At 46.6% G+C, this 22,499-nt stretch overlaps 1 protein-coding gene across 3 annotated transcripts in view; it reads right to left on the reverse strand.

Annotated features, from left to right (window-relative positions):
- The window catches only part of LOC143808730 (cytochrome P450 2K4-like), a 162,426-nt gene that overhangs the window by 57,092 nt on the left and 82,835 nt on the right, over positions 1–22,499 (reverse strand). For all 3 annotated transcript variants that reach the window (XM_077291674.1, XM_077291672.1, XM_077291673.1), the window contains one exon: positions 17,189–17,338. In XM_077291674.1, the coding sequence (XP_077147789.1) occupies positions 17,189–17,338 (150 nt within the window). The remainder of the gene's footprint in view (positions 1–17,188; positions 17,339–22,499) is intronic.

The raw sequence follows: 22,499 nt of genomic DNA on the forward strand, positions 1-22,499 counted from the left end.
CACAGTCAACATTTGTGGGGGGCTGCCTATCCTTTGGGGTTCTGCTCTGAGGCAAGATAGGATTCCCATTTCCATCTATAGGGGTATTTAGTCCTCCGGCTGTGTCGAGGTGTCTAGGATGTGTTAGGTACACCCCACGGCTACTTCTAGTTGTGGTGTCAGTTTAGGGTTTGCGGTCAGTACAGGTTCCACCCTCCTGAGAAAGTCTCATGCGGCTCCAAGGTCACCGGATCATAACAGTACAACTGGCCAACAATGAGTTAAATGCATCTCAGAAGAAGGGAAGAAAGATGTTGACTCAACATTGTTGAGCCATTTTTTTTTCTGTAGCCTGCTTTGTCTTTTCTTCCCTCTTTTTCTCTGGGTGGCTGAGGAGTCTGGTGCTAGGATATTCAGGGATTTGCTTCTCGTGTAGACCAGCTTGCTGCTAGGGTACAGGGTATTTCTGATTATATTGTTCAGACTCCGGTTTTAGAGCCTAAGGTTCCTATTCCTGATTTGTTTTTTGGTGACAGGTCCAAATTTTTGAGTTTTAAAAACAAGTGTAAACTGTTTTTTGCTCTGAGACCTTTATCCTCTGGTGATTCCATTCAGCAGGTTAAAATTGTCATCTCCCTGCTGCGTGGTGATCCTCAGGATTGGGCATTTTCCCTGGAATCTGGGAATCCGGCCTTGCTTAATGTAGACGCCTTTTTTCAGGCTTTAGGATTATTAGATGATGAACCAAACTCTGTGGATCAAGCGGAGAAGACCTTGTTGGCCCTGTCTCAGGGTCAAGAAGCAGCAGAATTGTATTGTCAGAAATTTAGAAAATGGTCTGTGTTGACTAAATGGAATGATGATGCTTTGGCGGCAATTTTCAGAAAGGGTCTTTCTGAATCCGTTAAAGATGTTATGGTTGGGTTTCCCACGCCTTTCGGTCTGAATGATTCTATGTCTCTGGCCATTCAGATTGATCGGCATTTGCGGGAGCGCAGAACTGTGCACGCTGTGGCGTTGTCCTCAGAGCAGATGCCTGAGCCAATGCAGTGTGATAGGATTCTGTCTAGAATGGAACAACAAGGATTCAGACATCAGAATAGGTTGTGTTTTTATTGTGGCGATGCTTCTCATGTCATTTCAGTCTGCCCTAAGCGTACAAAGAGGATCGCTAGTTCATTTACCATCAGTACTGTACAACCTAAATTTCTGTTATCTGTGTCCTTGATTTGCTCATTGTCATCATTTTCTGTCATGGCGTTTGTGGATTCAGGCGCCGCCTTGAACTTAATGGACTTTGAGTTTGCCAGGCGTTGTGGTTTTCCTTTGCAGTCTTTGCAGAACCCTATTCCTTTAAGGGGCATTGATGCTACACCTTTGGCTAAAAATAAGCCTCAGTTTTGGACACAGGTGACCATGTGCATGGCGCCAGCCCATCAGGAAGAGTGTCGATTTCTGGTGTTGCATAATTTGCATGATGCTATCATGCTGGGTTATCCGTGGTTGCAAGTACATAATCCTGTGTTGGATTGGAAGTCTATGTCTGTGACTAGTTGGGGTTGTCAGGGGGTTCATAATGACATTCCTTTAATGTCAATCTCCTCTTCTTCCTCTTCTGAAATTCCAGAGTTTTTGTCTGATTTTCAGGATGTATTCGATGAGCCCAAGTCCAGTTCCCTTCCACCGCATAGGGACTGTGATTGTGCTATTGACTTGATTCCAGGCTGTAAGTTTCCTAAGGGCCGACTTTTCAACCTGTCTGTGCCTGAACATACCGCTATGCGGAGCTATGTTAAGGAGTCTTTGGAGAAGGGGCATATTCGGCCATCTTCTTCACTGTTGGGAGCGGGATTTTTTTTTGTTGCTAAGAAGGATGGCTCCTTGAGACCCTGTATTGATTATCGCCTCTTGAATAAGATCACGGTCAAGTTTCAATACCCTTTACCTCTGCTTTCCGATTTGTTTGCTAGGATTAAGGGGGCTAGTTGGTTTACTAAGATTGACCTTCGGGGGGCATATAATCTTGTTTGTATTAAGCAGAGTGATGAATGGAAAACTGCGTTTAATACGCCCGAAGGCCATTTTGAATATCTTGTGATGCCATTCGGGCTCTCTAATGCTCCATCTGTTTTTCAGTCCTTCATGCATGATATCTTCCGGAATTATCTTGATAAATTCTTGATTATATATTTGGATGGCACTTTGATTTTTTCTGATGATTGGGAGTCTCATGTGAAGCAGGTCAGGATGGTGTTTCAGATCCTTCGTGATAATGCTTTGTTTGTGTAGGGGTCTAAGTGTCTCTTTGGAGTGCAGAAGGTTTCTTTTTTGGGCTTCATTTTTTCTCCCTCATCTATGGAGATGGATCCGGTTAAGGTTCAGGCCATTCATGATTGGATTCAACCCACATCCGTGAAGAGCCTTCAGAAATTTTTGGGCTTTGCTAATTTTTATCGCCGTTTCATTGCTAACTTCTCCAGAGTGGTTAAACCCTTGACCGTTTTGACAAAGAAGGGCGCTGATGTGGTGAATTGGTCCTCTGCGGCTGTCTCTGCCTTTCAGGAGCTTAAACGCCGATTTACTTCTGCCCCGGTGTTGCGTCAACCGGATGTTTCTCTTCCGTTTCAGGTTGAGGTTGACGCTTCTGAGATTGGCGCAGGGGCCGTTTTGTCCCAGAGGGATCCTGTTGGTTCCTTGATGAAACCGTGTGCCTTCTTTTCCCGTAAGTTTTCGCCTGCTGAACGCAATTATGATGTCGGCAATTGTTGGCTATGAAGTGGGTGTTTGAGGAGTGGCGACATTGGCTTGAGGGAGCTAAGCACCCTATTGTGGTCTTGACTGATCATAAGAATCTGATTTACCTCGAGTCTGCCAGACGGCTGAATCCTAGACAGGCTTGATGGTCTTTGTTTTTTTCCCGTTTTGATTTTGTGGTCTCGTATCTTCCGGGTTCTAAGAATATTAAGGCTGATGCCCTCTCTAGGAGTTTTTTGCCTGATTCTCCTGAGGTCCTTGAACCGGTCGGCATTCTGGAAAAAGGGATGGTCCTTTCTGCCATTTCCCCTGATTTACGACGGGTTCTTCAGGAATTTCAGGCTGACAAACCTGACCGCTGTCCAGTGGGGAAACTGTTTGTTCCTGACAGATGGACTAGTAGAGTGATTTCTGAGGTTCATTGTTCTGTGTTGGCTGGCCATCCTGGTATTTTTGGTACCAGATATTTGGTTGGTAGGTCTTTTTGGTGGCCTTCTTTGTCTCGTGATGTGCGTTCCTTTGTGCAGTCCTGTGGGACGTGTGCGCGGGCCAAGCCTTGTCGTTCCCGTGCTAGTGGGTTGCTTTTGCCATTGCCGGTCCCTGAGAGGCCCTGGACGCATATATCTATGGATTTTATTTCTGATCTTCCGGTTTCCCAGAGGATGTCGGTTATCTGGGTGGTTTGTGACCGGTTCTCTAAGATGGTTCATTTGGTGCCTTTGCCTAAATTGCCTTCCTCTTCAGATTTGGTTCTGTTGTTTTTTCAGCATGTAGTTCGTCTGCATGGTATTCCGGAGAATATTATGTCCGACAGAGGTTCCCAGTTTGTTTCTAGGTTTTGGCGGGCCTTTTGTGCTAGGTTGGGCATTGATTTGTCTTTTTCTTCCGCATTTCATCCTCAGACAAATGGCCAAACCGAGCGAACTAATCAGACCTTGGTGACTTATTTGAGATGCTTTGTGTCTGCTGATCAGGATGATTGGGTGGCTTTCTTGCCATTGGTTGAGTTTGCCCTTAATAATCGGGCTAGTTCGGCTACTTTGGTTTCGCCCTTCTTTTGTAATTTTGGTTTTCATCCTCGTTTTTCTTCAGGGCAGGTTGAGCCTTCTGACTGTCCTGGTGTGGATTCTGTGGTTGACAGGTTGCAGCAGATTTGGGCTCATGTGGTGGACAATTTGGTGTTGTTTCAGGAGTAGGCTCAACGTTTTGCTAACCGTCGTTGGTGTGTTGGTTCCCGGCTTCGGGTTAGAGATTTTGTCTGGTTTAGGGATGAGCGAAACGGGTCGGCCATTTTCAGAAGTCGCCGACTTTTGGCAAAGTCGGGTTTCATGAAACCCGACCCCTGTGTGGGGTCGGCCATGAGGTCGGCGATCTTCTGAATCTGGTATCGGAATTCCGATACCGAGTTCCGATATGTTTGCGATATCGGGAATCGGTATCGGAATCCATATTTAAGTGTAAAATAAATAATCAAAATAAAAAATATTGATATACTCACCCTTGGACACGCCCTGGTACTAACCAGCAGGCTTCCTTCCTAAGAATGAGCGTGTGAATGACCTGCGGTGATGTCGCAGCTTTCGATTGGTCGCGAGCGGTCACATGGACAAGCCGCGACATCATTTAAGGTCCTTCACGCGCTCATTCTTACGAAGGAAGGCTGCCGGAAAGAAGCAGGGCGCGTCCGAGGGTGAGTATACACCTAATAGGAATATACTCACCCTCGGATGCGCCCTGCTTCTTTCCGGCAGCCTTCCTTCCTAAGAATGAGCGCGTGAAGGACCTTAGATGACGTCGCGGCTTGTCCATGTGACCGCTCGCGACCAATCACAAGCCGCGACGTCACCGCAGGTCATTCACGCGCTCATTCTTAGGAAGGAAGCCTGCCGGTTAGTACCAGGGCGCCTCCAAGGGTGAGTATATCAATATTTTTTATTTTCATTCTTTATTTTACACATTAATATGGATCCCAGGGCCTGAAGGAGAGTTTCCTCTCCTTCAGACCCTGGGAACCATTGCATCCCATTGCACTGCATTGGGTTTTGTGTTTCGGCCAACCCCGACCCCGACTTTTTTATAGGATCGGCCGATTTCACTCGACCCGACTTTTGAGACCCAATCCTATAAAAATAAAAGTCGCTCAACCCTAGTCTGGTTGTCTTCCCGTCATGTTCCTATGAAGGTTTCTTCCCCTAAGTTTAAGCCTCGGTTTATTGGTCCTTATAGGATTTCTGGGATTATTAATCCGGTGTCTTTTCGATTGGCCCTTCCGGCCTTTTTTGCTATCCATAATGTCTTCCATAGATCTTTATTGTGGAAATATGTGGTGCCCGTTGTTCCCTCTGTTGATCCTTCGGCCCCTGTGTTGGTTGATGGGGAGTTGGAGTATGTGGTTGAGAAGATTTTGGATTCTCGCTTTTCGAGGCGGAGGCTTCAGTACTTTGTTAAATGGAAGGGTTATGGCCAGGAGGATAATTCTTGGGTTTTTGCCTCTGATGTCCATGCTGCTGATTTGGTTCGCGCCTTTCATCTGGCTCGTCCTGATTGGCCTGGGGGCTCTGGTGAGGGTTCGGTGACCCCTCCTCAAGGGGGGGTACTGTTGTGAAATCTGCTCTTGGGTTCCCTCCGGTGGTTGTTGGTGGTAATGCAGTTGTCTCAGGATTGCAATCCTGGGCAGGTGTCCCTGCTGATTGCAGTACTGACTGGGGTATTTAAGGTTGCAGGATTCATTAGTCCTTGCCAGTTGTCCATTGTTCTTGGAGGTTTTGGATCTCAGTCTGGTTCCCCTTGCCCTTCTGCCAAATCAGCAAAGATAAGTGTCTGTTTTTTGTTTCTTTAGCACACATGCTGTGTGCTTTACAAATCAGTGCTATTCATTGTTTTTTCTTGTCCAGCTCAGACTGTGTCAAGATTTTTTCAGTCAAGTTGGATTCTCAGGAGATGCAGATATACGTTCCATGTCTTTAGTTAGATGGTGGAATTTTTGTATTATTTGCTGTGGATATTTTCAGGGTTTTAATACTGACCGCTTAGCATTCTGTCCTATTCTTTCCTATTTAGCTAGAGTGGCCTCTTTTGCTAAATCCTTTTTTCTGCCTGTGTGTGTCTTTCCTCTAATACTCACAGTCAATATTTGTGGGGGGCTGTCTATCCTTTGGGGTTCTGCTCTGAGGCAAGATACGATTCCCATTTCCATCTATACGGGTATTTAGTCCTCCGGCTGTGTCGAGGTGTCTAGGATGTGTTAGGTACACCCCACGGCTACTTCTAGTTGTGGTGTCAGTTTAGGGTTTGCGGTCAGTACAGGTTCCACCCTCCTGAGAAAGTCTCATGCGTCTCCAAGGTCACTGGATCATAACACTTTTCCTTTCACTTTTTCCCCATTATGTAGATAGGGGCAAAAATATTTGGTAAATTGGAACGTGTGGGGTTAAAATATCGCCTCACAACATAGCCTATGACGCTCTCTGGTTCCAGACGTGTGACTGCAAAATTTTGTGGCTGTAGCTGTGACGGTGCAGATGCCAATCCCGGGCATACACACATACACACACATTCAGCTTTATATATTAGTTATAAAAACTTCCGTCTCACCCTCAATGGAGGTTGGTCAGTGTTGTTCTTTCTCGTTCTTGGGTTCCCTACCATAGGCCTGGGAATTTGAGGGTTCTGCACAGGATCTTAGTTGCTCCCAGCATTGCACCTTTCTGGATAGAGAGCACAGATGTTGCTCCTGGGATCTGTTGTAGCCATTCTTCCAACTGCTCTAAGTGCTCCTATCAACACTGGAATCCATGTTGCCTTCACAACATATATCCAGTGTATATATATATATATATATATATATATATACTAGCTGAAGAGCCCGGCGTTGCCTGGGCATAGTAAATATCTGTGGTTAGTTACAGCACCTCACTTCTCTTATTTTCCCATCACGCCTCTCATTTCCCCCTCGCATCTCTCATTTTCTCCCTTACACCTCTCATTTTCCCCCTCACTCCTCTTATTTTCCCCCTCACTCCTCTCATTCCCCCCTAACATTTGTCATTTCGACCTCACATTTGTCATTTTCTGATCAATCCACTATTTCCCCTCACTCCTCTCATTTTGCACTCACACCTTTTCATTTTCACCTCACACCTCATTTTCCCCTCAGTATATACATGTTTGTCATCTCCTTTATATATAGCATATGCAGCGCCCCCACCGCAGGGCCGAGGGGTACCCGGTACCGGGCCTCTGAGTCTCTGCTCTGGGGTTGTCACGGTGGCTACGCCCGGTCCATGACCCTGCTGAGGGGCGCTCCAAATAAAGAATAGGTGTGGATGGTGTTGGTAGTGCGTTGTAGTGCCGGTCGCAGTTAATCACAAGGACACAGGGGTGCAGTCTCTTTACCTCTTTACTGAAGGTCTCTGTGTCCTCAGTCCGGAATACGGTTCACCAGGCTGCGCAAGTCCGGCCGGTCCAATGGCACCTCCAGTGTTCTCTTTGCAGGTGGAAATCTGTGCCTTCCTGCTAGCGCTATGTGTTGTGGTCCTCCCCTGCTGTGCTTACGGGATAGTCCCCACAACTGTTGTGTCTGTTTCTCGTGTTCCCTCACAACTCGATTGGATGATGTTCTTCTCCTCTGTCCCTCCCTGATGTTACGGTTGGGACGCACCCGTATGACGGGTAGGCTCGGAGCTCTTCCGGGACCCTAGAGTCGCCCATCTCCACAGGTTGCCCCCTATGTCTGCGTAGGTGATTTAGGTGAGACAGCCCACCTGTGACTGACTGTCCTGCCGTTGGTTTGAAGTATTGCCTGGAGCTCTATACTTCCTCGGCGTTCCGGCCGCCGGCTGTGCGCCTCAGTAGGATGTTGCCTCGATCTTACAGCACGACTCCTACTGGTATTCTCCTTCTTGCTTTGATCTCGTTTCTCACTCAGCACAATAAATCTCGCTTCTTATCCTTTCTTGGGGCACCGCCGCTATACTGAGCAGGCACGGTCCCGTAATGTTCTTTCTCATTGCCAGGCCTCTGTCAGGATCCCACCCCTGACAGGGACCCTACCGAATCTTCCCCTGCAACACCCTCTGCCACAAGGTGTTGCCTGGTTCCAACCCAGTCAGCTTTCTCTCTAACTTCCTGCCTAACCCCCAGTTTTACCAGACTGTGAGGAGTGGCCTAATGAATAGTACCCTTAGCTCCCCCTGGAGGCCAGACTGTGAAATGTATTGGTGTCTGTGATACCTGGTCAGATGAACTCCTTCACTGCCATCAGACGTACCATAGCCCCCCTTAGCGGCGGAGCCACAGTACTGCAACGACCAGGACTCTGGGGCGCTGCACTCCCCCTGGTTAAATCCAGTACTCCTGGACTGGGAAGAAAACAACAATACATGTCAGCAAAAAGACATACAATTTTGAAAATGCAAGTACAAGTCAACTTTTTAACAGAGCTTCCCTTTATGGGAGGTGAGGACACTTGAACGTTACAAACATGGTTAAATACTTTTTAAATAACTTTACTATAAATAACTTTTCTTACCCAACCGGATATTCTACTAAGGGCAAAATTTTGAACAATAATTTAACATTGCCTTTAAGGACGTACTTGCTAAATCCACTAAAGACCTTCTTATTTCACATATAAGGCTAATTAACTTTTATGCATTCTCCTTCTTTAAATCTGCAGGACCGCCTGTCCTAACCGCTCCAGACCTACTGCCTCTCTTTTCTGTTACAGGACCGCTCCTTTCCGCCCGAGCCTACTGTCCTTCCACTACTATACACAGTATAGAACATATAATTTTTCTTTCAGTTTAGGATCACTGAGCCATCTCTATATGGCTCCTAGGAGGACTCACTACTAACCCCGTACGGGTTCACTTCTCTGTCCTCATTCTTCTATCAACATTATCAAACATTTCTTACAATCAACTAGTTAGTTACATTTAACTTTGACATATCAGCATTATTACTCTTTCTTTTAAAGCATCATCATTCTTCTAAGTGCTATCGATGAGCGTCCCCTTTAAGAGGGAACCAAGTCTCTATGAGGTAGCGCAACTTCTCAAGCTGCAAGTCTGTTCGCAGTAAGGACTCCAATGCTGTTTCCAGGAACAGTTTCTTCGCAAAGAGTCCGTCTTTTATGTAAAACCAGTAGGGAGCACCTTTAAGAAGGTGCAAACTATATACAAGGAGTTTGTATCATGCATTGTTCATGATTCAGCAGTTCTTTTCAACAATGAGGAAACAGGAAACAAAAGCAAAAGCAGAGGAAGGGATCCCGGGTAAACAAAGGGATCCCTTTAAGAGTTAACCCTAGTCGGGTTTAAAGCAGCAAAAAGCAGGGAAACAAACAGTTAACTATGTACAGTTTCAGGTTTCCGAGGTTTAGTGGGATGGCTTCCAGGGCTGCACCTGGCACTTAACCCTTCTTGGCCTGGGAAGAGTGAGGTCCAGGGTTACACCCAGTGCTAGACAAACGCCGTTAATCCGTCTTGCATGTACTGTTAAATCGGGCGCAGCGATGGAGGTCTGCGCAGCTTGAGTAGGGGCATTTGCTGCAGCAGAGGTAGCGGCTGCTGCAAGATCAGTCACTGGAATGGAGTCAGCAGTTGCGGCACTAGCAGTCACTGGAGTGGTGTCGGTCGTCAGGGCAGGGTCGTCCTTCATACCTGCTTCAGATGCGGTCCCTCCGGTGCCGATCTGCTCCGTCTCCGCTGGGGTCTGGAACGCTGGTTGCGGGGCCTTGTGCTGCGACGTTGTCATCTCTGCTCGCAGCATACCCCTTTCCGGCCGGGCCTTGCTTTCCAGCTTCGGAGCGCTGGGACTTCTTTCCTGCTCCGGACCAGATGAGGCTGCCGACAGATGTCTGGTGAGGCTCCTGATGATGGCCTTCTTCCACCCGGCCTCAGTGCTCAGCTGCGTCCGCCGGGGTTGGTCGCTGAGCTCGTCCACTCCGGCCTGCAGGAATTCAGCATCAGCGGTGGAGGCCTGGTTGCGGTGCCACTCCGGGTGGCTGGGGGAGTCCTCTGCTCCGACCCCATGCTCCGGCTCCGGGCGGCTCGCCATGGCGTCCTCCATGTCGCTCACTCCTTCTTCCTGGTCCTTTTCCCGCTCTCTCCTTCGTGGGCGGTTTCGCTTTTGTTGTCTCCGCCCCCCATTGAGGATCAGTAGGCGGATCTCGGCTGCTGACGGACACGTCCTCAAGGGGCAGAAATATTTAGACTGGGCGGCCATTGTCTTCGCGCTCTCCAGCTTGTCTACGCCCACTCCACGCCCTTCTTCTTCTCCTGTGCTCTCCTTAGCGCTGTAATGGCGGCGGTTTTGGCGGGAACTTCTGGCGGCAAGTGGCAATACACAGTCTTTGCAATAAGTCACAGTCCAAGCATAGTAAATCACAGTTCCAAGGCACACATGACCTGATTCTTCAGGCTTAAGTAGATCCTGTTCATGACGCCAAGTTTTGCAGCGCCCCCACCGCCGCAGGGCCGAGGGGTACCCGGTACAGGGCCTCTGAGTCTTTGCTCTGGGGTTGTCACGGTGGCTAGGCCCGGTCCGTGACCCTGCTGAGGGGCGCTCCAAATAAAGAATAGGTGTGGATGGTGTTGTTAGTGCGGTGTAGTGCCGGTCGCAGTTAATCACAAGGACACAGGGGTGCAGTCTCTTTACCTCTTTACTGAAGGTCTCTGGATCCTCAGTCCGGAATACGGTTCACCAGGCTGCGCAAGTCCGGCCGGTCCAATGGCACCTCCAGAGTTCTCTTTGCAGGTGGAAATCTGTGCCTTCCTGCTAGCGCTATGTGTTGTGGTCCTCCCCTGCTGTGCTTACGGGATAGTCCCCACAACTGTTGTGTCTGTTTCTCGTGTTCCCTCACAACTCGATTGGATGATGTTCTTCTCCTCCGTCCCTCCCTGATGTTACGGTTGGGACGCACCCATATGACGGGTAGGCTCGGAGCTCTTCCGGGACCCTAGAGTCGCCCCTCTCCACAGGTTGCCCCCTATGTCTGCGTAGGTGATTTAGGTGAGACAGCCCGCCTGTGACTGACTGTCCTGCCGTTTGTTTGAAGTATTGCCTGGAGCTCTATACTTCCTCGGCGTTCCGGCCGCCGGCTGTGCGCCTCAGTAGGATGTTGCCTCGATCTTACAGCACAACTCCTACTGGTATTCTCCTTCTTGCTTTGATCTCGTTTCTCACTCAGCACAATAAATCTCGCTTCTTCTCCTTTCTTGGGGCACCGCCGCTATACTGAGCAGGCACGGTCCCGTAACGTTCTTTCTCGTTGCCAGGCCTCTGTCAGGATCCCACCCCTGACAGGGACCCTACCGAATCTTCCCCTGCAACACCCTCTGCCACAAGGTGTTGCCTGGTTCCAACCCAGTCAGCTTTCTCTCTAACTTCCTGCCTAACCCCCAGTTTTACCAGACTGTGAGGAGTGGCCTAATGAATAGTACCCTTAGCTCCCCCTGGAGGCCAGACAGTGAAATGTATTGGTGTCTGTGATACCTGGTCAGATGAACTCCTTCAGTGCCATCAGACGTACCATAGCCCCCCTTAGCGGCGGAGCCACAGTACTGCAACGACCAGGACTCTGGGGCGCTGCACATACACCTGTATGTCATCTCTTTTATATAGCATATACCTATATGTCATCTCCCCTGTAAATATTATATACCTGCTGTATGTCATCTCCTCCTGTATATTCTATATACCTATGTGTCATCTCCTGTATATAGTATATACCTGTATGTCATCTTTTCTGTATATACTATATACCTGTATGTCATCTCCTCCTGTATATAGTATACACCTGTATGTCATCTCCTGTATATAGTATATACCTGTATGTCATCTCCCCTGTATATAGTATATACCTGCTGTATGTCATCACCTCCTCTATATACCTATGTGTCATCTCCTCTTTTAAATAGTATATACCTGTATGTCATCTCCTCCTGTATATAGTATATACCTTTAAGTCATCTCCTCCTGTATATAGTATATACATGTGTCATCTGCTCATGTATATAGTATATACATGTGTCATCTCCTCCTGTATATAGTATATACCTGTGTGTCATCTCCTCCTGTATATAGTATATATCTGTGTGTCATCTCCCCTGTATATAGTATGTACCTGTATGTCATCTCCTCCTGTATATAGTATATACCTGTGTGTCATTGCCTCTATATAGCATATACCTGTGTGTCATCTCCCCTATATATAGTATATACCTTTGTGTCATCTCCCCTGTATATAGTATATATGTGTGTGTCATCTCCTCCTTTATATAGTATATACCTGTGTGTCATCTCCCCTGTATATAGTATATATGTGTGTGTCATCTCCCCTGTATATAGTATATACCTGTGTGTCATCTCCCCTGCATGTAGTATATACCTGTGTGTCATCTCCCCTGTATATAGTATATACCTGTGTCATCTCCCCTGTATATAGTATGTACCTGTATGTCATCTCCCCTGTATATAGTATATACCAGTGTGTCTTCTCCTCCTGTATATAGTATATACCTGTGTGTCATCTCCCCTATATATGGTATATATGTGTGTGTGTCATCTCCTCCTGTATATAGTATATACCTGTGTCATCTCCTCCTGTATATAGTATATACCTGTGTGTCATCTCTCCTGTATATAGTATATATCTGTGTGTCATCTCCCCTGTATATAGCATATATCTGTATGTCATCTCCTGTATTAGACCTCGTTCACACGTTATTTGGTCAGTATTTTTACCTCAGTATTTGTAAGCTAAATTGGCAGCCTGATAAATCCCCAGCCAACAGGAAGCCCACCCCCCTGGCAGTATATATTAGCTCACACATACACATAATAGACAGGTCATGTGATTGACAGCTGCCGTATTTCCTATATGGTACATTTGTTGCTCTTGTAGTTTGTCTGCTTATTAATCAGATTTTTAGTTTTGAAGGATAATACCAGACTTGTGTGTGTTTTAGGGCGAGTTTCATGTGTCAAGTTGTGTGTGTTGAGTTGCGTGTGATGACATGTATGTAGCGACTTTTGTGAGATGAGTTTTGTGTGGCGACATGCGTGTAGCAACCTTTTGTGTGTCGAGTTGCATGTGACAGGTTAGGCTACTTTCACACTTGCATTTAGCTGATCTGCGGCAGGCTGCGGACTTCCTTTGTTAAAGGGCACCTGTCACCCCATTTTTTCCATATGAGATAAAAATACTGTTAAATAGGGCCTGAGCTGTGCATTACAACAGTGTATTTTGTGGACCCCGATTCCCCACCTATGCTGCCAAAATACGTTACCAAAGTAGCCGTTTTCGCCTGTCTATCAGGCTGGTCTGGTCAAAAGGGCGTGGTGTCTTCCCCCAGATCTTGCTTAGTTTTCCGTTGGTGGCGTAGTGGTGTGCGCATGCCCAAGGTCCCGAATCCACTGCACAGGGGAGTGAAAACAGCGCGATGTGCGTTATTTCCCTGTTGATCGGTGGGGGCGGCCATCTTCCTTTGGCCAGGCGTGCGCAGATGGAGCGCTCTGCTGCCCGCGGCCTCAGGAAAATGGCCACGGGATGCCGCGCGTGCGCAAACCACTACGCCACCAACGGAAAACTATGCAAGTTCTGGGGGAAGACACCACGCCCTTTTGACCAGACCAGCCTGATTGACAGGCAAAAACGGCTACTTTGGTAATGTATTTTGGCAGCATAGGTGGGGAATCGGGGTCCACAAAATACACTGTTGTAATGCACAGCTCAGGCCCTATTTAACAGTATTTTTATCTCACACGGAAAAAACGGGGTGACAGGTGCCCTTTAAGCCCCGCCCTCAGCTGCACCTCCGCCGCTAGCTCCGCCTACTTCTGCATGCGGCACGCATGCGACCTCCGTACCTATCTTTAACATTAGGTACGCAGGTCGTGCGGCTGTATGCGGATGCTGCCGCATGCGTCGTTTTGACGATGCGGAAAAAAAAAATGCTACAGGCTGCGTCCTACGCCGGTCGCCGCATCGTCAAAACGACGCATGCGGCAGCATCCGCACACAGCCGCACGACCTGCGTACCTAATGTTAAAGATAGGTACGGATGTCGCATGCGGGCCGCATGCAGAAGTAGGCGGAGCTAGCGGCGGAGGTGCGGCCGAGGGCGGGGCTTCACGGAGGAAGTCCGCAGCCTGCCGCAGATCAGGTAAACGCAAGTGTGAAAGTAGCCTAAGTGTAGCAAGTTGTGTGCAGCAAGTTTTACGCATGGTGAGTTTTGCGCGTGGCGAGTTTTATGTGTGGTGCGTTTTGACTATGTGCAAGTTTTGTGTGAGGCAACGTTTGCATGTGTTGCAACTTTTGTGCATGTGGCAATTTTTCCTCGTGTGCAAATTTTCCGTGTGGCGAGTTTTCCATGAGGTGAGTTTTGCACATGTGGCGAGTTTTGCGTGAGCCTATTTTTGCATGTGGCGAGTTTTGAGCGGCGACTTTTGTGTTTCGACTTTTATGTGGCAAGGTTGGTGTATGTGTGGTGAAATGTGTGCTGAGGATGGTATATATGTTCAAGCATGTGGTAGTGTGTGGCGCATTTTGTGTGTGTGTGTTCATATCCCCGTGTGTGGTGAGTATCCCATGTCGGGGCCCCACCTTAGCAACTGTACGGTATATACTCTTTGGCGCCATCACTCTCACTCTTTAAGTCCCCCTTGTTCACATCTGGCAGCTGTCAATTTGCCTCCAACACTTTCCTTTTCACTTTTTCCCCATTATGTAGATAGGGGCAAAATTGTTTGGTGAATTGGAACACGTGGGGTTAAAATTTCGCCTCACAACATAGCCTATGACGCTCTCGGGGTCCAGATGTGTTACTGTGCAACATTTTGTGGCTGTAGCTGCAACGGTGAAGATGCCAATCCCGGACATACACACACACATTCAGCTTTATATATTATATATATATATATATATATATATATATATATATATATATATACATACATATATATATATATATATATATATATATATATATATATATATATATATATATATATATATATATATATATATATATATATATATATATATATATATACACACACAACCAATCCAGGTATATATCCCCATCTTGGTTTATGTCCCCCATTCTGATGTTATTTTTTTAATGTATAGGAGAAAATAGACCATTAAACACACCAGGGGCATACATAGAATGGGGGCTCAATAGAAGAAGTATAATGCACCCTCCATATTCATTCATGTAGCATAATGCACAGCCCATAGTCATCCATATTAGTATAATACACAGCCATTATCCTTGATGTAATATAATGCACGGGCCATTGTCAACCACATAGTATAATATGCAACTTATAGTCCACCATAAAGAATAATGAACAGCTCATAGTCCTCCATAAAGTATACTGCATCCCATAGTAATCCATAAAGTATAATGCACAGTCCATAGTCATCCATAAAGTTTATTGCACTCCTTACTAGGGTTGAGCGACCTTTACTTTTATAGGATCGGGTTGGTTTTCACGAAACCCGACTTTTTCAAAAGTCGGGTCGAGTGAAATCGGCCGATCCTATAAAAAAGTTGGGGTCGGCCGAAACTCGAAACCCAATGCAGTGCATTGGGTTTCCAATGGTTCCCAGGGTCTGAAGGAGCGGAAACTCTCCTTCAGGCCCTGGGATCCATATTTAAGTGTAAAATAAAGAATTAAAATAAAAAATATCGCTATACTTACCCTCTGACGGGCCCTGGTACTAACCGGGAACCTTCCTTCCTTAGAATCAGCCTTCCAGGACCTTGCGGTGACGTCGCGGTGACGTCGCGGCTTGTGATTGGTCGCGCGGCCGCCCATGTGACCGCTCGCGCGACCAATCAGAAGCCGCGACGTCACTGTGACGTCACCGAAGGTCCTGGAGGGGCTGATTCTTAGGAAGCAAGGCTGCCGGAAAGAAGCAGGGCGTGTCCGAGGGTGAGTATATACCTAATAGGAATATACTCACCCTCGGCTTCGTTCCGGCAGCCTTCCTTCCTAAGAATCAGCCCTTCCAGGACCTTCGGTGACGTCACGGTGACGTCACGGCTTGTGATTGGTCGCGCGAGCGGTCACATGGGCGGCCGCGTGACCAATCACAAGCCGCGACGTCACCGCGACGTCACTGCAAGGTCCTGGAAGGCTGATTCTAAGGAAGGAAGGTTCCCGGTTAGTACCAGGGCCCGTCAGAGGGTAAGTATAGCGATATTTTTTATTTTAATTCTTTATTTTACACTTAAATCTGAATTCCGATACCAATTCCCGATATCTTAAACATATCGGGAATCGGTATCGGAATTCCGATTCCAGATTCAGAAGATCGCCGACTTCATGACCGACCCCACACAGGGGTCGGGTTTCATGAAACCCGACTTTGCCAAAAGTCGGCGACTTCTGAAAATTGCCGACCCGTTTCGCTCAACCCTACTCCTTACTCTTCAATAAAACATAATTCACACCATAGTCATTCACAAAGTATAGTGTACCACATAGTCATCCATAAAGTATAATCCACCCCATTGTCATCCATAAAGTATAATGCACCCCATAGTCATTGAGAAAGTATAATGAACACCCATAGTCATCCATGAACTAGCATGGCCACTGATTTAAAAAAATTCAAATAGAGAAATACTCACCTTCTCTTAATTTCTCTGCCAAACGCATCCACTTGTGAAGTCAGCAATTGACTTCGGTGTCCGACAGGAGCATATGACGTCACTGCCATGCGCCCGTTACACGCATGCTGATGTCAGCTGCTAGCCTCTGATTTTATGGCAGCATGTATTGTAGCGCACATACCCAATACACCACTTCAGCTGGATGTACTTCCAAGGACGTACATCCAGTTGAAGTCAGCATGCCCCAGATCCTCTGGACCAGGTCGCAGCGGTGACTTCTGCGACTGTGGTCATTATGTCCCTGACAGAGGTGAAAACTGTAAATGAAAAAATGAAACGATGCAGGGTACAAGTTATACTTTGATCAAACATGGGATTGCTCCTCATATATACACATCACAGCTTATTCTGTAAAGTCATCTCAAACTATAAGTAGAATTTAAATCATGCTGCCTAAATATTAATATTTACATGGTCAATAAATCAGAATGAGAAAAAAAGAAGAGTCTACAAATGTGACAGAATGTTTATATTTTAGTGATGTTTATATTGCATGTGTCATTTATGGCTTTTCAAAGCACTGAAATTCAAAATTATCATAATAGTTTTTCTATTTATATAAAAAAGGGTGTATTTTCTTCCCCCAAAACTGCCCCAGTCTTGTCTGGTTTTGATGATCACACCCATTCATTTTACTTGACAAATTTAATACTAACCATAGTGAAGTATGCCCTGGGGCGTCCTCCCTGAAAGCTTCATTCTGCTACAAAAAAGTATTCTATAAATCTTTTTAATAAACTTAATATTTGCTTATTTATACTACAAACCTTTAAAATTTTTAATGTTCTTTATTAAGTGTGAAGACTCCTCTGTTATTTTCTCCTCTAGGCTCCTCTTGCCCATCCCGAGGTCTCGTAGAGTGGAAATGGTGAATCTTCTCATTATCCTCCAGTCTTCACCATGAGAAAAACCTAGATCTGGAGAACAAAGGAGCCATCAGATTTCACTTTGGCATTAACTCAACTCGCTGTTTTTGGAGGAAGGGAAATGCTGCTTATGACCCAACGAACACCGTCCCTACTGTCAAGCATGGAGGTGGAAACATTATGTTTTGTGGCCTTTCTCTCCTAAGGACACAGGACTACTTCACCACATCAATGGGAGAATGGATGGAGACATATACCGTAAAATCCTGAGTGACAACTTCCTTCCCTCTGCCAGGACATTAAAAATGGGTCATGACTGGGTCTTCCAGCAAGACAATGACCCAAAACATACAGTCAATGCTACAAAGAAGTGGCTCAAAAAGAGCACATTAAGGTCATGGAGTGGCCTAGCCAGTCTCCAGACCTAAATCCCAAAGAAAACTTATGGAGGAAGTTGAAGCTCCGAGTTGCCAAGTGACAGCCTCTCCTTTTGCCAAAACCATGATACAAAGAGATCACATTTTTTTAGAAGTCAACCAGCTGAGATCAGATTCTTTTTTATTATGGATGTGCCCTTCCTCATTTATTCCTTTTGCAATAATAAATTTCAAGATTAATGACTTTGTGATGCTTTGTAGGGAGATGATTGTTACATGTGTAGTAGTTTTGATGTGATTTGGTGCCTGCAGAGGGTTTTGTTGGCATGTCGTGAAAATGTATTGAGTATTTATTGTGAGAAGTTAGGTCTTCTATTGAGTTTACTAAGTATCAGATCATAAAGATCATCCAAACAGGAGAATTTGTTTTCTTTTATTTTATGTCCTCTCAGCTGATTTATGACCTCAATGTTCAGCTGAACTTTCATGTGATCACAAATCAACAAAGGAGAGCCTAGATAAGGAACATTGCTATTGCAAAGTCTTCCCCCAGAATGAGACCACTAATGGGTTCTCAGTTAATTTATTCTGCAGCCTGGAATAGACAATGCATAACTTAGTCCATAGAAGGTAAACTTCTTATAATTGATAATGAAACCTAATTGTCTAAAAACAAAAAAATGCAGCACAATAAAATAAAATTACCGTATATACTCGAGAATAAGCCGAGATTTTCAGCCCAAATTTTTGGGCTGAAAGTGCCCCTCTCGGCTTATACTCGAGTCATGATCGGCGGTGGGGTCGGCGGGTGAGGGGGAGAGAGGTCTGTCATATACTCACCTAGTCACGGTGCTCCTGGTGCTCCCCCTGCCCGTCCCACGGTCTTCGGTGCCGCAGCTCGTCCCCTGTTCAGCGGTCACGTGGGACCGCTCATTAAAGTTATGAATATGGACTCCACTCCCATAGGGGTGGAGCCGCATATTCATTTCTCTAATCAGCGGTAACGGTGATCGCTGACAGAGGAAGAGGCTGCGGCACCCGGAGACCATCTGTCTGGCATAAGGAGCCAGGGACGCCGGGAGCAGGTGAGTATTACATAGTTACCTGTGCCCATTCCACACGCCGGGCGTCGCTCCGTCTTCCCGTCCTCTTGCTCTGACTGTTCAGGTCAGAGGGCGCGATGACGTACTAGTGTGCGCGCCGCCCTCTGCCTGAACAGTCAGTGCGGAGAGACACCGAGACGGGACGCTGAGGAGCTGCAAGCAAGAGAGGTGAGTATGTCATTTTTTTTTTTATTGCAGCAGCAGCAGCATTATAGATGGGGCACAGCTTTCTATGGCACATCTACGGGGCAACAATGAACGGTGCAGAGTATTGTATATGGGGCACAGCTTTCTATGGCACATCTATGGGGCAACAATGAACGGTGCAGAGCATTGTATATGAGGCACAGCTTTCTATGGCACATCTATGGGGCAACAATGAATGGTGCAGAGCATTGTATATGGGGCACAGCTTTCTATGGCACATCTATGGGGCCATAATGAATGGTGCAGAGCATTGTATATGGCACAGCTTTCTATGGAGCATCTATGGGGCCATAATGAACAGTGCTGAGCATTATATATGGCACAGCTTTATGTGGAGCATCTATGAGGCCATAATGAATGGTGCAGAGCATTATAAATGGCACAGCTTTCTATGGAGCATCTATGGGACCATAATGAACGGTGCAGAGCATTATATGTGGCACAGCTTTATGTGGAGCATCTATGGGGCCATAATGAACGGTGCAGAGCATTATATGTGGCACAGCTTTATATGGAGCATCTATGGGGCCATAATGAACGGTATGGAGCATCTATTTTTATTTTTGAAATTCACCGGTAGCTGCTGCATTTTCCACCCTAGGCTTATACTCGAGTCAATAAGTTTTCCCAGTTTTTTGTGGCAAAATTAGGGGGGTCGGCTTATACTCGGGTCAGCTTATACTCGAGTATATACGGTAACCCATATGTTGTTAAAAACATCCTGCAATTACTTTTCTTCTTAAAGATAATTTTAACTGGTGCCACACCATGATGGACACTATTTTATTTTAGCTGCCCCCATGTACCGATGTGTCCACCTCTTTAACTTTCCAAAACGTTCATTCTGCAGCCTGCAATAGCAAAGCAGAGCAGAATGGAGGTGATTAAAGGAAAACGATGCAAAAGTTTTAAGGAAACCCAACTGCAAAAATGATTATTGAGCAAAAATAAAGGGAATCTGTTAGGTGTTGTAAGATAGCTCTTACCGCATGCGTTGGGGGACACTCGCTCCAGGCACACGAGCACGGTTTTTCACACAAAACAGTCTATTTGGTTTATTAAAGACTCATAAACCATATCATGAACAGTAAGCACACAGTCTTTACATCATAGTATATGGTTTTGAAACACGGTCACTAACACGCCGAACCACTGTGTCCAGTTATCGTGGGTGACTGCACGCCATAGAGTTCATTATTGCCCATGGAGCACAACAGGCACCAACATACGACATTACGGTTCACCTTACATGCCCCCACAGACTTCTTGAACACTTCATGCATAGACTCCCTGGCACATGCCTCTCTCAGGTCTTCAGGTACGTCTATCATGCACTTGAACAAGGAACTCTCCTTCTCTTCTTCTGTCCTTAGACACCCATCTTGTTCAGCTTTCAGAGCCAACTTACTCTGAATATCACCAGCTTCCAGATGTTTGGCCAGGATAGACATCTGCGGCTCCATCTTATCCCAGGCTGCTTTATGCATTGACTGGCTTTCTTCCAGGTGAGCTTTGAGCTCCGCCACCTCTTTCTCTAAGGCACTCACATGGCACTCAGCAACCTGTCTCCAAAGCTCTTCTTGCTTTAACCGGGTTTCTACTTCAGGCCTCACTCCTTTGGAGGCCTCTTCCACTTCTTCACAAGGTGCAACTGGTATCACTTCTTTGCACCCTTTACGTCTCTGACGATGGGAGGACTTGCCCTTCTTGTAGGGCTCTTCTTTACTGTACTCCCTTGCTTCCTCAGAGTCACAGTCACCCGCATAGTCTGTGTCACACCCCACAGTATGGTGAACTCCGAAGTCACTCTCTAACTGGGTGTCAGCTCCACAGATTCTATTTACCACATTACAAACCGTCATATTGGGGTACACATCAGGTGACTTCATGTCCATAAGTTGGGCCCATCCACGACTTCCTTTGGTCACCAGTATTTCTGACCCGTCAGTTTTGGGAGGTGTTACTGCCAACATCGTGTCACTAAGTTGGGCCCGTCCACCATTTTCCTTGGTCATGCCCACCTTAGGACTGTCAACTCTAGGGGTTGCATTCTCTGCATTACTTTTCATACACAATAATTCCACAGACACTTTCCCTTTTATCCACCAGTCCCACAGGGTTTCCAAGTCTCGCCCTATTACCATAGTGTACAGTAAATCTAGGACTACCCTTACTTCGTGGTACGTGGACTCCTCTGTCATGTCAATGTAGAGGCAGGCTGTCAAATGTCGTTTAACGTCCCCACCTATGTCATTCACTGTTGTCCCTAACCCAGGTGACACAGTACATTCAGAAGGGGTTCTCAGTAAAGTCACTTCACTCCCTGTGTCTATCAGTCCCATCACACTTTCTCCATCCAAAAAAAGGAGCACTGTCTTGATAAAACATTAGCTGAGCAATTCACAGTATAGCATGGACCAGCATAGCACAACTGTACCTGGGGCCCACCCGTCTGCGCCACCCCTTTAACTTCAGGTGGCTCCGTCCTTTTTTTGGATTCCACCCCCTTTAGGGTCACCACCCTTTGTTGGGCAACTACTACCTTTTGGGATACCGTCCCCTTTTTGGACTCCGCCACTTTTTTGGCAACCACCCCTGTTTGGGTTTTCCGCACCATTTTTGGGACACTACCCAATGGTACACCACCCCTTCCCTGGAGCACACCCCATGGACTCCCCACAGTACTTTCAGTCCCCAGTTTGCACAGTACACCAATGTGACTCTGGACTTGCACTGGCCCTTTAAGAGTCTGCACGCTCTGGACCGGCAATGTCTTTTTTTTTTCCTCTCTTCTCTTTGCTTCAACTGCAGCTATACTTCACAAGGCTCTGCACCGCAGACTTCGTGGACCCGCCGATCCACAGCAAGAAGCTTGTCACCTTGGTGGACCCACCGATCCACAGCAAGATGCTTGTCACCTTCATGGACCCGCCGATCCACAGCAAGTTGTTTTGAGAAAAAAACACAGTCTCTCACTGACCCCGGTCAGCATAGCACAGACTCCTGTCTGTTACACACTCGGCTTTACAGCCTAAACACATTTTCTCACTGATCCCGATCAGCATAACACACGGTTGTCAGACCGTTGACTCCTCTGGCTCAGCCAGCCAGCGCTGCAACATGTGCTTCTAGAACCATTTGCCCGCATTTGAGCACCATATGTAAGATAGCGCTTACCGCATTCATTGGGGGACACTCGCTTAGCCGCGATTTCCAGGCACACAGGCACGGTTTTTCACACAAAACAGTCTATTTGGTTTATTAATGACTCATAAACCATATCATGAACAGTAAGCACACAGTCTTTACATCATAGTATATTGCTTTGAAACACAGTCACTAACACGCCGAACCACTGTGTCCAGTTATCGTGGGTGACTGCACGCCATAGAGTTCATTATTGCCCATGGAGCACAACAGGCACCAACATATGACATTACGGTTGCAGCAACTAAACACGCTGGCCCTCTTCTGACGAGTTGCCGTGGGTTACCACACAGTTCATGGAACATCATAAGCACCAAC

Source organism: Ranitomeya variabilis, chromosome 2, assembly GCF_051348905.1.
Source record: "Ranitomeya variabilis isolate aRanVar5 chromosome 2, aRanVar5.hap1, whole genome shotgun sequence".
NCBI classification, from domain to species: domain Eukaryota; kingdom Metazoa; phylum Chordata; class Amphibia; order Anura; family Dendrobatidae; genus Ranitomeya; species Ranitomeya variabilis.